Source organism: Podarcis liolepis, assembly GCF_965112155.1.
Source record: "Podarcis liolepis genome assembly, chromosome: 2".
Classification (NCBI taxonomy): Eukaryota; Metazoa; Chordata; class Lepidosauria; order Squamata; family Lacertidae; genus Podarcis; species Podarcis liolepis.
The window spans coordinates 64,731,915-64,747,369 of record NC_139555.1 but is presented as its reverse complement, the minus strand read 5'-3'; the positions used below and the strand labels follow the sequence as shown (position 1 = coordinate 64,747,369).

The following is a 15,455-nucleotide window of genomic DNA, read 5'->3' as shown; positions in this document are numbered from 1 at the left end:
ACACAATACCTGGTTGCTGAATATTCTTATTTTAAATCAATAGATTGAGTTGCATCCAATTGCTCCCCTTTGTTCATTGAATACTTCTTGCTCCAGCGGAGACATCCACAAACAGAGAATGGAATGTGATTTCCTCCCTCAAATTTTCCCACTCTTTTACAGCCCCCTTCACTACTTCCCACACTATTCTGGAGAGTTTCCCACCTGAGGGGTGGATCACAGTGGATGTGGCTGCAGTTGGAAGGGTGAATCAGCTCAACCATTCCCTGCTTCTGTTCATGGAAGCCACCAATGGATTGAACAGTCTTCTGTGAACAAAGGGGCATAACTAGATAGACCCCTATGCATATGAAGCTTGCCCTACATATGAAGTCAGGTCACTGGTCCCAAGCCAATACTATTTACTGTACTCTGAGTGGCAGCAGCTCTCAAGATCTTGCCTTGCCCTTCTGCCTAGAAGAGGACTTGCCTAGTCCTTCTGCCTGAGAGCCTCCTACCTCAAAAGGACAGAAATTGAACTGGGGTAGATCTACACTCCTGGTTTTTCATGTTAAGGAAGGGTTAAGGAATGGTTTTCATAATGCAGGTGGACACATGACGTCCTACTTTTAACATTCATAATGTGTGATTAAAATGTGACACCAGAGGGCACTACAAAGCAACCAGCAACTGGCAGTAGGGAAACAGCATTTTCACACAAAAAACCCCCCTCAAAGGTAAGAAACACTTTTAATTTAGAAGTATGCCCTGTGAAATTTTAGAACAATATATCTAATATCATTCTAATAACGTAAAACAGGTCAGTGTAGATCCTGCCCTGGAGTCCTTCTACATGCAAATGATGCTCTTTGTGTTATGGTGGCATTTTATTTATATTTTGTTTTTTGTGTTATTATATTTATATCCTTTCTTCCCTGGGGAAATCCAGCCAGATGGATGGGGTACAAATAAATTATTATTATTATTATTATTATTATTATTATTATTATTATTATTACTACTACTACTACTACTACTACTACTACTACTACTACTATTCAGGCACTTAGAGTGGCATGTACCATTCTTGCTTGTTTCATATTATTCTCATGCAACAACCCTATGACTTAGGTTAGGCAGCTGGGGTTTCAATAACCATTGGCAGGCAGCAAGACATACTTCATCTGAGATGGCTCACGGGCATCACTTGCGGCCACTGGAGGCAGCGCCGGATTTATGTATAAGCTAAATAAGCTATAGCTTAGGGCTCCACTCTCTTGGGCCCCCCAAAAAAATTTAAAGAAAAAAAACTAGATGTACATTTCCAAAATATAAGATAAAAAACAAATAAAATAAAACCTACATACATCAACAGTGTTTTGTGTTGTGTAGGCTCCTATGATGTAAGTATTGGGCCCCGCCTGCTAGCCTGCTCCCTAAAATATCACTGGTTTGCTCATTTCTATATATAGGGTGCCTACATTCTGCATGGACTGGTTGCATGGCAACATGTGCAAATGGCTTTAGATACCTATTAGGTCCATAAATTACCATATAGCATATATTCAACACAAAAAACAGCGACAATTTGTTGTTGACAAAGGACAGCTGGACATATAAAGGGTCCCATTATCTTCAGTGGCTTAGGGCATCATCAAACCTAAATCCAGCCCTGACTGGAGGCCATAGCCAGCCACAGCCAGCACTAGCATGATTGGGAAATTGGGAAGACACTGCTGGGAACCCCACTAATTGCCAAACACTAGTGAAGTATTTCAAAGAAATTACATTTACAACTGATATCAGAAACTGCAAAGACCTAGCGCAGTTCCACTGAATCTACAGTATTCTGGCATACCCAAGAGGAAAGATTTCAGCAATAAAATAAAAACTGTCAGATGTAACAATGGCTTCTTCCTAACTACAACAATATAGTAGCAGTTATAACTGTAGGATGTAGAAACAAGAATTAATATTTATGCTGTGGTTAAATTAAAATGGTTTCAGTAGTAACTGACAAAACAAATGTTCAGTTTCTTACTGCACAGCTAAACTGCATGTACTGCATCATTTCAGAGTATGCACATGTTAAACCTGTACACTTATCACAGGTCTAGCATCTGAGTTGACTCTTTAATTGCAACAATCAAAAACCTGGAGGGGAAAAGGTCAAATTGCTTTAAAACTAGCCATATGGCAGCTTTAAGTCATAACATCCCAGCCTTACACAGCATCACTCTGCGTATGTAGCGCCAGCAAAGGAAATATTAATAGCAAGCATAGCTACAAATTGCCAGGAAGCACCAAGGGAGAGGAAATGTTAGCATTGATGCATTTTCATGCTTCTTTTAGTTTAGAAAGCTTTTTAAGATCAGTAAATCACAGATATAAAAAAAATTGCATTCCATTACAGCAAGCTATCCAGCTAGGCTTCCCACTGCATCTTCAGTGTCAATCGATCTGGAAATGCACAAATCAAGCCCTGTGTTGTTTTTCTCATCAAATGCAAATGGAACAGCAGATTTACAGCATAGGAAACTTGAGATGACTGGTCTCAAATTGGCCAGCTATTTACCATACTGAAATTTACATTCGTTAAGGTCTTTTCAGGACGACATTACCCTGCTATCAGCTGTCCTTCAAAATGCACTTCACACATCTTAATCAACATTTTAAAAATGGTCAACTTTGACACTTGAGTGATGGTTAACATTACTTCCAGTCCTTCTTTCCATAGTGTGAAAATTTAATCTTCTGGAATAAAATGCAGCAGATGTGAGGAATAATAACTAGTATTGACTAGCAATGCAATCATGTATGTCTACTCAGATCAGAAGAATGTCCTATTGAATTGTATCTGAAGAAGTGTGCATGCACACGAAAGCTCATACCAAGAACTAACTTAGTTGGTCTTTAAGGTGCTACTGGAAGGAATTTTTTTATTTTGACTATTGAATTCAGTGAGACTTACTCCCTAGTAAGTGTGCCTAAGATTGCAGTCTTAAGGTACTTTCAGCTAATGACTCTGATCCACTTTTGTTTTGTATTTTGTTTTTGTTGGATTGATAGTAACAAGAAAAGCTTGAGCAGATACAATACATTTTTTTTTTGCCTGCAACAGAGTCTCTCCCAGTCCTTAGTTAGGACCAAAACTTTTTGTACCATTCACCTTACCTAAAGGGGGGGAGCCCCCCCCCAAAGACCACAAACATATTTGCTCAAAAAATTAATATGCTAATTTATATGCTTAGATGGAAATATAGAACTAATCACTATAATTCAAATTAAAAACAATACATTCTCATCATAGTGAGGTCTGTGACCGTGTGATTTTTCTTACAAAGTATATTTAGTCTGACCCTTACAGTAGGCTGACTATTAGCATTTCAAAATATCCCAGTGAGAAAACAGTCCTTTCCTTTGCTACCATGTTAATTTACTAAAGAGGAGTTATCAGCATTTACCTGTAGGGAATTTTTAATGGAGTGTAAAACAGAGAGCACAACATAAAATCTTTACACTTAGAAGCACTCTTTTATATCTGTACAACAGATGACACCTCCAGCCTAGTTGCCTAATCCTGCATTCTGTGCAACAAATTGCTAACTCCTTTCAAGCATTCTGTTGACACTGACAATGAGATACCACATTTAAGCTATGCGGAAGGAAAAAAAATAAGAATTTTCCATTCTTCTGTGTTCTCCATAACGCCTTCCATAATGGATGAACCTCTTCTATTTTTTAAAACAGTAGCAGCTTCAGCTATGTTGGGAGATCTAAGTATAACTAAGGGCTCCTTCAGACAACCTGTTTATTGAGCATTCACCCTGATTTGCTTGCACAAACCTTGCATTGTGGTTAGATTGTGTCCGCTGTTTATTGAGCATTCATTTTGATTTGCTTGTGGGGTTGTTATATGACAATGGGCATTGATTCTGATTTTCTTGTGGAGTGCTAATACATCTCCCCTGTAATAATGTGTTCACCCCAAACTTTTCAGTACATCCCTAACCATAAAAAGTCTCTCTCTGTGTTGTTTTTTAAGAGGAAATGTTCTGGTAGGGTGACAGAGGATTTTAATCCACTTTAACTGAAGAAACCTAAATTTTCAGCAGGCACTTGAATCCCTTCCTCAAAATAATGAGTCTGGAGGCACTCTAACATTTGACAATTGACACCAGCCCAAGCAAGTAGCTTGACTTTTCCAATTGCTCCCGTCATCTTTGACAGTGGGGGCCTCCTCCCCACCCTACATTTTGCAGATGAGATACTAAAGCCCTGCTAGCAATGAGCAGAAATATGCCTTTGCTGTGTTTGAACTCCTAGTAGAATCTAGCTATTGTTCTGACAGTTCTTTCACATTTCCTGCACAGCACAGCCTAAAATACCAGCATGTTTACATTATTTTTCTTTGAGGGAGGGGGGACAGCCCTCCAGGCAACCGTCATAATTCTGAGGATCACTGGCTTCTTCTCTCTCCATTTCACACCTCCTACCCCCTCAAGGCCTGGCATCAAAATGCACAGTTCTAACCCCTTCCGAATGAGGGGAAGAGAGCCATTTCCTCTGAGCCAGCACTTGTCCGGCTCTACTTAATTGTCTGTGGCCGCCTTACTACATGTCTTCTTCTCTCACACCATGATAATGAATATACTTCTGTCTCCACCATCCAGAGGTTATTCATCCCTGGGAGCAGAAAGGGTGAACAATCGGACCAACAGAGAATCCCCTAATAGGGATTGCTGTCCTGACTCCAGTGGTTAGCGTGCAGGGCGGGGGCACAGGGGCAGTTGTCCCAGGCACAAAATTGTTAGGGGCGCAAAATTTCAACACCTGGTGCTGCCTCAGTACAGCTCCGCACTTCCCTCTCTGGGCTCCGTTGAAAACGGCTTCTCTATGCAAACCAAAAAGTGACCTCTTCAGACAACGGAACAACTCTTCTTTTCTTATCTCCTGTGATCTCCTGAGTGGCATGGACACCATTAGGCAGTTGAATGTGCATGCGTACTCCACCCATTTCCCTCCCTCCCTCTGTGTGGCCCTGGGTTCCAGCAACCTACGCTACGCCAATGCCTGACTCCCACCCAACACACAAGGGCAGAGGTTCTTACTTGTATGTAAAACAGAGCTCTCTAGTCATGCAAGTAATGGTACAGGCTCAGCAGCAGGTATAGCAGCAGAAGTCAAGTGTTCAGGAGCCAAGCAAGAAGTTCAGGACTCAGTGGAAGCCACACACAAGGAAGGCAACTGATCTTGTGCAGCCCTATGTGTAAAACTTTGTATCTTTCTGCTGCAGGGAATGATGAAATGGAAGAAAGACTTTTGCAAAATAAACCAATTGCGGTGGAATGGAAAACGCCACTTGAAAGTGTGAACGAATGTCAGAATGGACTGAGATATATCCGTCCAATCTACCCACTGAGAAAGCAAGCAGCCCCATACTCCTACTTACACAGAAAGAATGGGAATGAAAAGCTGCCACAAACAGCCAATTCTTAAAGCATTTGTGCATGGGCTTTTGTACAAGCCATTTCTACACCATCTGGGTGAGTTTTAGGTATTTTGGAATCTAAGGAAACTATTAAAACTCACCCAAATGGGGTGGATCAAGCGGGAACAGTGCCAGTAGATATGGTCCTGCTTCCCCTTCTGTGTTTTCACTCTGTTCATAGAGTGAACAGGACTGTAGGAGTTCCACAGCTAGAACAATGTGAATTCTGGTGACGTATATTGTCTTAGGAAATCAGTAGCACAGCTGGATGATAAAGCCCAAGACTTAGGGCTATAAACACCGATGTTTCATGTCTGTTAAATAGCTTGGCTATTCACATGAATTCCACACCAGGTATACAGATACACATCCAACATATACATTATCGGTCCCTTATTGTAATTTGTATGAAGCTTACATGCTACTGAGACACATATGAGATGCATACAAAACAAACGTTACTCTAAGACAGTAAATTCCCCCTCAGAGCTATTTACTTTCAAAGCTCAAGGCCATGTAGATAATTGTAAGCCATGTGACACCAAAGTTTCTGAATGCTACATTTCCCCAGAAGAATAACATTTTTTCCCCTCTTTTCATTACTTAGGTAGTTGGTGTCCAGATAGAGGAGGCTTGGATACAACGCCAATACTTATGCTTATTATTTACATGACACATTTTAATTGGTTGTTTTGTCGTAAGAGTGAAAACATTTATCTTCTTTAGGATCTGTTAATGAACATGACACAGTCACTGTTGGAGAATTGATTTGGAGCTGGGCTTATTCATCACTCCTGGATAAAGATACCTTAATATTGACTGTTGGTTCAGCCTTCTTTGTCAGCTGGAGGCTTTGAGGGCTATCAACACCGAAAAGCTCTCTGGCTTTATGCCTTAACCACAAGCCTGTTTTCCTCCCCTCACATTAGAAAGCTTTTATAAAGTAACATTATTTTACAAACACAATTGGTCACTTCCCCAGGAACTGCAATCCGGACCGAACACAAAGAATTCATGAACATTTCAGACTCTGTTTGTGGGGAGGAATCTGTAAGATACCACACTGAGCTATTATGCCAGAGATATCCAATGCTTTCATTAGATTTGACTTCCTGAGTGGAATACGAAAATCTCTCCTTCATTTCTATCACAACCAATTAATGATGAGGCTGTTTAGAAGAAAGGAGGCCATCTGCCCAAGTCTTGTTCCAACATGCCTGCCTACAGGACACATGTTCCTTGTCTGCCTCAGAATTACTGCAATGTCAGATCTGGTTATACCACCAAAATGCTCCTTCCATCTCTGTACTGCAAAGGCAAAGAGGAAAGGTAAGTTCCACCATGATCAAGGGGGCTTACTCTCTACTAGTAAGTATATTGCAGCATAAAGTAAGAAGAGCTGCGATCTCATGTACACTTACCTGGAATTAAAACCCATTGAACTCACTGGACTTACTTCAGAATAAACACACAAAGGTATGTGTCTTTATTTAGGTAACGCTATCGAATGGATACTTAGCGAGAATACACTTCCATTGCACAGCTATTCATTTTTCATCCAACAGTAGATTTACTAATGCCTGATTTGAAAAGGGACAGGTTCTCCATCAGGTGTCAGAGGGAGAAGAAGGCTATGTAGAGCCTGGATAGAACTGGCTGGGTCTACTTTGGAGCCTGTGAAGTATATGGTGGGTTGCAGTGGACCCAGGAATCTGGAAGGTAAAGGGAGGAGCTAGAAACAGAAATATTTTAGAGATATGTAGTCAGGCAGAATCTGATATGAGGAACATATCAGCAGCATAACAATTATTGCTGCTACTCTACCACATTTCAGGAAATTCAAGCTCCTTGTGATTTTCCCTGACACCCCGCCCCCTTTTTCGTGAAAACCAGGGCTTCTATTCCAGTGCTAGAACCTTTCTTTAGTTTTCCTCAAAGCCTGGAGATCTATTTCATGTAGCCACAAATGTGTCACTATTATTTATTCATGAGCGACAAGGGGGATGAATTTGGATGGTGCTCGATTTAGCTCTTTTAATCTCAGGACTTCTTGCTTTACATTGTGCACTGAGTTATGGTTATCGGAGTGCAAAATATATGCAACCTGTATCAGTTGAAAATGGCACAAGGCCATTTCAATCATCAGTTTTCTCAGCAAAATTGATGGAAGCAGGGACCCAATCCTTTCCTTGCCAACGTGTCTGTGCATTTTTTTTTTCTGGGGAAAGCAGCAATTTAAACTCTTGAGCATTATTCTCAGCTGATCCAAGGGAAATGAATTTTTATTCTTTTCAGCTTTGAAAATAGAGATTTCCTGGAAGTCTAAAAGTTCACATGATTGTTTCTTTCTGTTGCGCTCTCTGGTTACACACCAGCTATGAAAAGGGAAAAGCACTCAAACTGTACACAGCCAGAATATATGGTGCCAGCTTAATAAAGTCTTTTCAAACAGTACATCATGTTTAGCTGTGCCATAAAGGTTTTATTGGTACACGCCTGTCCTTACAAATGATGGGCCCATAATTCATTAAAGCAGAACATTCCAATAGTGCCAATAAATCTTTATATAACACTTCATAGATGCTTATTGAACATACATCAAGTAATGGCACAAAGGGTATTGATGTGAAGAGTTTTAGATGTGCCTTGATTAATTATGCCCTTTACCCCAGAGGTCTTTTAAAGGGTAGTTCACTATTTGAGATCATCAGCCTGTGACGCAGGACAGGATTTCTGCATATAATTTACCGTAAAAAAATTAGTATCCACCAGTTTCAGTTGCCTGTTATAGGAAATTTTGTTGGCATGTGGGTATCTCACCATTCAACAGGTGAGATTGGCTGGGATGCCAAACTTGTAAATATCTATTTTATTTAAGGTATTTATACTGTAGTTTTCAATCATGTCTTCAAGTCAGTTTCTGGGAAGAGAAGATGGAATCCAGTAAAAAATCAAATCAAATCAAATAAGCTATTCAAAATAGAACAAATGAACCAAGAAATAGAAGATTTAGTACAGGTCTAGCTGCTGCAGAGTAAGCAAGTAAAAGATTACATAGACAAATTCTGTATTAATTAATAGCTATCAACGGATGAAGAGAATAAAACTGATTTGACCTGGCACCTAAAAGAGCAGACTAGATGTCAGGTGAATGCGGGAGGCAGTGGAAGACAGGAGTGCCTGGCGTGCTCTGGTCCATGGGGTCACGAAGAGTTGGACATGACTAAATGACTAAACAACAACAACAACAAATTATGCCTAAGATGTACTTTCTGTATGCTTGTCCTAGCTTCATTTACTATCTTTTATTGAATAGGACTTATATACCACTTAATCATGACTGATCTTTGAGTGGATGGCATAGAATACAAAAAAGATAACAACCAAGACCCAGCGGCGGAGCAAGCCGATCGGGTACCTGAGGTGGCGCGTGTGCCCTGCATCCAGGGGCGGGACCAGCTGTCCATGGGGGTGGGGCCAGCTGGGGCAGGACAGTCTGTGGGGTCTCAGAGGAGTCTGCCACTCAGCCACCCTACAGCTGAAGGGGAGGTGGCAGGTGGATCGTTTGGGTAGCGTGGAGCCTGCAGGAGCCCAAGCCACCACAACACTCCCAGGAGAGACACGTGGCTTGGGGGTGCTGCAGGCCCTGTGGTGAGTGCCACCCGGCATTTTGTCACCCCCCTCAGTGGTGACACCCGGGGCAGCCCGCCTCCACTGTACCCCCCTTCCTCCACCCCTGCAACCAAGACCTTTTCCAAAGGAAGGTTTGGGATCAGACAAAAAGGAGAACATTCTAGATGTAAGGCAACCCTAACACTTCCCCCTTGCAAACCATTTGAAAGTGTCATATTTTTAGCCACACATTTTCTTTCGCTCAGCAGAAAACCAGTGTTCCTCCCACAAAAGACAGCACCCCCAGCTAAATCGCTGGCATCAGAAGCAAAGAGACCTGAATCTGGGGTGATGGGAAATGGCAAAAGAGCTGGGTCTTAAGGGTGTCTAAGCTTCCCATTCTGCTAAAGCTGGCTGTGATCCTCCCTTTCTTCCTTGACTTTAAAAGCACACCGCTGAGCAATTTACAGGATTCACCAAAGCTCACCTCTTGCTTCCTTATGAAGACTCCTTGAATGAACGTTTTACAAAAAAAAGAAAGGAAGGATAACCCAAATAGTTTTGTTTGGCTATTTCCCCCCACCCCCACCCAAATGGCTGCTTTCTGTAAGCTGGTGTTCATAATGTATCTTTCCTATGCAACCGGAAGCAGCTTCTCACATTATATTTGTTTATATGTGAAAAAAGTAATTTCGGCACATCATGATGAGCTGCAAATGGGGCATGGTATTCAGGTGCAGGAAATCTGAACTACATTTCAGAAAACTGCAGAAAGTCAGATGCGCATGCAGTGGCAAACACATTATCTTGTCTCATAATATGTGAATGGTGCTGAAAGCCATTTTGCAATAACAACGAAGTGTGATTCCCACCCCCCCCCCTTGCACTTCTTGTGTAACATGAGAAATCATGGGCGTCTTGGGTAGAACTACATGATTCTCTCTTACAGTGGTGATACACAAGCCTCTGCTTCCTACGTTATGCAGGAAAAGACAGAAATGGAGGGAAAGTGGTTTGTGCATTCCCTTGTGCATTGCTCAGCTGAAGAGGCCCTTTGGATCAGAACTCGCGCACTTTTCTGGAATACAAAACTGTCTGCGAACATGAAAAAGTCATTTGCAGTTTCATGTAGTAAACAGGCGTTTTGTTCGAAAAGCTGTTCCTGCCAGGAAAACATCAGTTTCTGTGTGCTGTTGGCTGCAAAAAAAATTACAGCACTCCATTTTATACAATGTTTGCTTACAAGCAGGGCTGTGAAAACTGCTGTTTGCTCATCAAAATGAGCCATTTTAGCTGCTGAAAATTAGGTGCACACAGTGCATGAGTGCAAGGAGGGGACAGCACTCCCCCCCCCGGCTTCTTCTCTGCCCCATGGTTCTTTCCTCCTGCCCCCCTTCACTCTGTATGCACAATTTCTTTTTTCAGTGATGGCTAGGACAGGAACAGTATGTGCTTCCACTCTGAAATACCTGTGGTGATATTCAAACTACCTTTAACCCAGCTTACCAGAGGCTTCTTAAGGCCCATGCTTAAGATAATAGAACTTGAATAGATTTTTTTAAGAACTTCCTTTAGCTTGGTGTTAATCAGGGTGTTTAAAAAAAGCACCAAAGGGCGAATTTTCTTACTCTGTGCATGTAGACATATTTTCCTAAGAAGCGCAGCCTCTGGGCCATCTGCTTGGAGGAAGCCCCAAATGCTTGATTGTCCCCCATTGAAGAGCTGCACAATTCACCATTTTCTTCTCCGTGTTGCAGAAAATCAAAGCAAATGGTGCTCCTGAGGGGTGAAGGTCATTTTTAAGCATTTAATTTATGAGTGCAACAGCCGGAGCTGGAAATGCTGTAGTTTTGGCCTGACTAGGACCACATCTCACAATCTGAGCACCACAGGTAAACTTTTGATTACTGCCTCTGCAAGATGGCTGCTTGCAGTCATGTGGATACAGAAAAGGCAATGCAAGCCAGTCCACCAAGGAGAGCCAGTTCACTCAGACACCTCACCATGTGTGAACTTGGCAGTCCTATTACAAGAACTGTTCCTAACTAAAAGCAACTGAATGATCCAGTACAGATTTGAAAACAATGGCAACTATATTCTGAATATTATGCAACTATCCACTTAGCACACAGCCTATAGTATTTGGTAACAATTGTGCATTCACTTTTATCTTATATATTATAGCAAGGTCTCAGGACTAGCTGGGGGGAAATGGTAGTTACAGTTTGATTCGACGGTAGCATAATATTATTAATGAGTGATGGCCATACACTTTGATTTTCAGTGCCAAGCTGCAGGAAAGAATATAATGCACCAAATGATTTTACTAGAATTACCTTCTAAAGGCATACATACATGCACAGACTTCTTAAACAAGATGGAGTGTGGCTTGCATTTTCACTATGTCAAGAAGCCATGGGGGTGAAATTACAATGCATTTCACTAGCCTGGGTGTGTTTTCAGTTTCTGCTCTTTCACAATTGCTGACTGTGAAGAACTGTAGCAATGGCAAATCATGGCAGTTGGAACGTAAGTCATATTATATATTTGATAGCAGCACATGCAGAGGGTAGGAAAAACTGAGCTGTAAACTCAAGCCCTATTCAGGTATTCTGCAACACCGATAATGTGAGCGGGGAAATACGAATGAGTGCAGGGTTCAAAATCAGATGGGGTGTGTCAACAGGTAGGAGGAAGCTCCACATTTCAGAACTGTGTCTTCCTTGAGATGGAGGGTGGTGGTGGGGGTAGCAACTGAGGTGGGGGGAGCAGAGCTTAGCTCCCTTCATTCTCTCTCTCTCTCTCTCTCTCTCTCTCTCTCTCTCTCTTTCTCTCTCTCTCTCTTTCTCTTTCTCTCTGCGTGTGTGGAGATTTTATAGCTGAGCAGAATACCCCAAAGGGAGTTCTAGGCAATCTCTTAAAACCAAAACAACCACCAAGTATTTTCAACAGAAAATATGCAGATGGACCTTTCAATTGCCATCTTTTATGCATGCATGCATGAAAAACCCCTTCCCCAAAAAAACACTCTGTGAAAAATACCAAAGAAATGCATCATGTTTTGCAGGAGGAAGAACTTACAAAATTCATTTCAAATTTCTTACTTTAGGTACATGAAATATACTCGTAGTTGAGTGTTGATTTCATGCTCTTTATTTCAGCTCATGGTAAACAGTGAGTGAGTGCTTTCCCCTAAAACCTCTGGCTATATATACAGTGGTACCTCGGGTTACAGATGCTTCAGGTTACAGATGCTTCAGGTTACAGACTCTGCTAACCCAGAAATAGTACCTCGGGTTAAGAACTTTGCTTCAGGATGAGAACAGAAATCGTGCTCCAGCAGCGTGGCAGCAGCGGGAGGTGCCTAAAGTGGTGCTTCAGGTTAAGAACAGTTTCAGGTTAAGAACGGACCTCCAGAACGAATTAAGTTCTTAACCCGAGGTACCACTGTACATTATTTACACAATGAGTCCCGTGTGATTGGCTGATTGAACTCCCCTCCTGGAGCCTGATTGGACTGTTCCTGCAGGCCAATCAGGTTGCTGATTCACTTCTTCCTGGAGCTGGATTGGGTGGCTCCTGCAGACCAATCAGGTTGCTGATTCACTTCTTCCTGGAGCTGGATTGGGTGGCTCCTGCAGACCAGTCAGGTTGCTGCCTTCTAGGATCCTACCTGCCTATTGTTCTAGGATCCAAGTTCAGTACATAACAGTTCAGATCACAAAAAAGAGGATATGCATCACCAAAAGAAAAAAAGGGAACAAAAGAGGGTGCAGGCCTCAAAAAGGACATTTTTCAACCACCCAAAAGCACCCAAAGAACACAAAGCAGTGTCAAAGCAGCCTAAGTAGAGGAGGGAGTGGCGTGGTAAGGGGTGTTGTCTATGGAAAGTCCTAAGGGCCAAATATAGAGATCTGGGTGAACCACATTTGTCCTGTGGTTCCAAACCCCAGTTTATCACATTATTTACATGCTGCCCTGGTTCTGTCTGGCATAATGGGAGTGTGGCGGGAGGGGGAGCCCAGGCTCTCTTTCTTTAACACTGGAGTACTTCAATAAAATGATGTTTACCACTGAGTCAGTTTTAACTAGAATATTGTAGTTGACTGAAGTCCCAATCTGTTCTTTTGCTGAGAGGGCTCCTGGGATTGCTAATGGGACATGGAACACTTCACTTTTGGTACACTGACTAAAATGCAGTGCAGTTTAGTAGAAAGTGAATGTCATTACTGCCTGCTTATAGCTGTGTGGTGGCCTAGATTAAATGAGTTTGGAAGTGCGGACATATTGAAGCCATGTGGCCATGACATACACAATAACAAACTCTTAAACCATTATTGGCATTCTCACCAGAGAACTAAGAGACTAAACATCTCTGGAGAATGAACAGTCTTTTCATAGGGTTCTGCCAAATGTCTGTTATCCAGGTTCACACACAAACAAGGTATTTTGAATTTGCATGCTAGTTCCTGCATCTGAATATTAACCCCACTGGAATGTTAAAAGGACTTTTGAAAGCAAAAATCAAAACCACATGTATTTCAGGATCTGAAAATAGTATAACCATAAATTAATCTAAATGCATATTTGCAAAAGTGTGCAATGCAGTCAAGACTGGTATCTTTTCTTCTCCTGCTCTGGCCAGACTATGAGGGCCCACTTGCACTATACATTTAAAACAGTATCATCCCACTTTAAGCAATCATAGCTTCCTTCAAAGGATCCTGGTAACTGTGGTTGTTACAGGTGCTGAGAGTTGTTAGTGTTGGGATACTACCAGGGAGACAGAGCCATCAGGCAGGCCCCAGTCATCTCCGGACGATCACTGGTCTCCCGTGGAACAGCATCAGTCAATTAGTGACACAAGCCTCAGAGACATTCCAAGACTTGTGCACACCCTTTCTGCAGAGTCTCCACAACAAAGGACACTGACAGGAGAGCATATTTACACAAAGGATCAGCACAAAGGAAAAACATGACTGCTTGCCTCCGTGTCCAGGAAAACAGCCAGAACAAAAGCTATATACAAAACGGAAGTTCCCAGCGAGAAGCTGGAAGTCAACAGGCATGTGATACACAACAATCATGCCTGACCATTTAAGGTGGAACGGAAATATCCTAACAGTTAGGTGACCCCTATTTCCCTCACAGAGCTTCAATTCCCAAAGATCCTGGGAAGAGGATTATTAAACCACTCTGAGAATTGTAGTTCTGTGAGTGGTTAACTGACCCAAATGATTTTAAATAAATTTCTCCCTGCCTTTAATAAAATAACTGTTTAAATGTCTTCCTTTAATAAAAGCTTATTTGTTTTGGTTTAACTTTGTCTGCAGTCTTGTTTTTCACCCTACGCCTGAATTATCGCACTACCTTCTACCGAGCATTGGCTGGTTCAGCAAGTTCCAGGCTGCATACACACCCTACATTTAAAACACATTTAAAGGTTCACAGGAACCATAGTTTGCCTCTCACAGAGCTACAATCCCAAGCACCATTAAACTACAGTTCCCAGAATAATTTGGAAAGATCATGTGCTTTAAATGTAAGCAACGTACAGATAGGGTTTGTTATACCACACATCTCTTGTGGTGTATACAACATCTTGTGCTAACACAGCACTTCAAAACAAAAGCACTTATTTTCAAGAGTCATGTTGGAACATCACACATGCAGATGAGCACATCTATATGTACCATTGTGTATAATTGGATGAAGGATAACAGTCCACTATGTTGCACTGTTGTGTGTTTAAAGCCACCCTAAATTCCACTCTAAGTTTCCCTAAGTGCTGAATTCATAACTAATTTTAAAACATGCTCACAAAAGACATGTAGGCAATAGAAAGCAAACAACATCCAGCTTACCAGAGTTGCAAGAATATAGTGGTAGCCTATCCCATTTTTTCCAAGCTTGATGATCTGTGGTGGTGAAACACAAAACATTTTATTTAGCAGTATAATTTACTGGTAAAACAAGGAGACTTTCACAATGTCTCTCCTGCTTCTGCAATTATTTTAGTTCAGTTGTACTATAAATGAGAATATTTGCATCAGGACTACTGAGAAGTTACTTAAAAAAACACAAACCCATTCCCATATTCAAGCTAGAAGAAACTGTCTGTAATGACACATGGGGTTACAGTTGCTACGTGATCGGAATAAGCAAGGAAGAAGTTGCAAAATGAGTACAGTTACTATATCCCCAAAGTAGGGTGCAAACGCATAATACATTATCCTCATGCATCGCAAATGTTTTAGAAAATTATGCTGCTCTCTATCTCACAAGCAAAGGGCGATGATGATCACCGCTACTGACAGGAGCAGTTTGCTGTCATATCTTCCAGGGCTGGCTTGTGTATTAGACAATGGTAGAG

General features: G+C 41.7%; 1 protein-coding gene across 8 annotated transcripts in view; it reads right to left on the bottom strand.

The window, feature by feature from the left end:
• Positions 1 to 15,455, bottom strand: part of GRIA1 (glutamate ionotropic receptor AMPA type subunit 1) — a 190,880-nt gene that overhangs the window by 64,031 nt on the left and 111,394 nt on the right. For all 8 annotated transcript variants that reach the window (XR_014522259.1, XM_083488347.1, XM_083488346.1 and 5 more), the window contains exon 5: positions 14,947 to 15,000. Coding sequence is in view for 7 of the 8 variants with exons in the window: in XM_083488347.1 (XP_083344473.1) it covers positions 14,947 to 15,000 (54 nt within the window). In the remaining variant the exon portion in view is untranslated. The remainder of the gene's footprint in view (positions 1 to 14,946; positions 15,001 to 15,455) is intronic.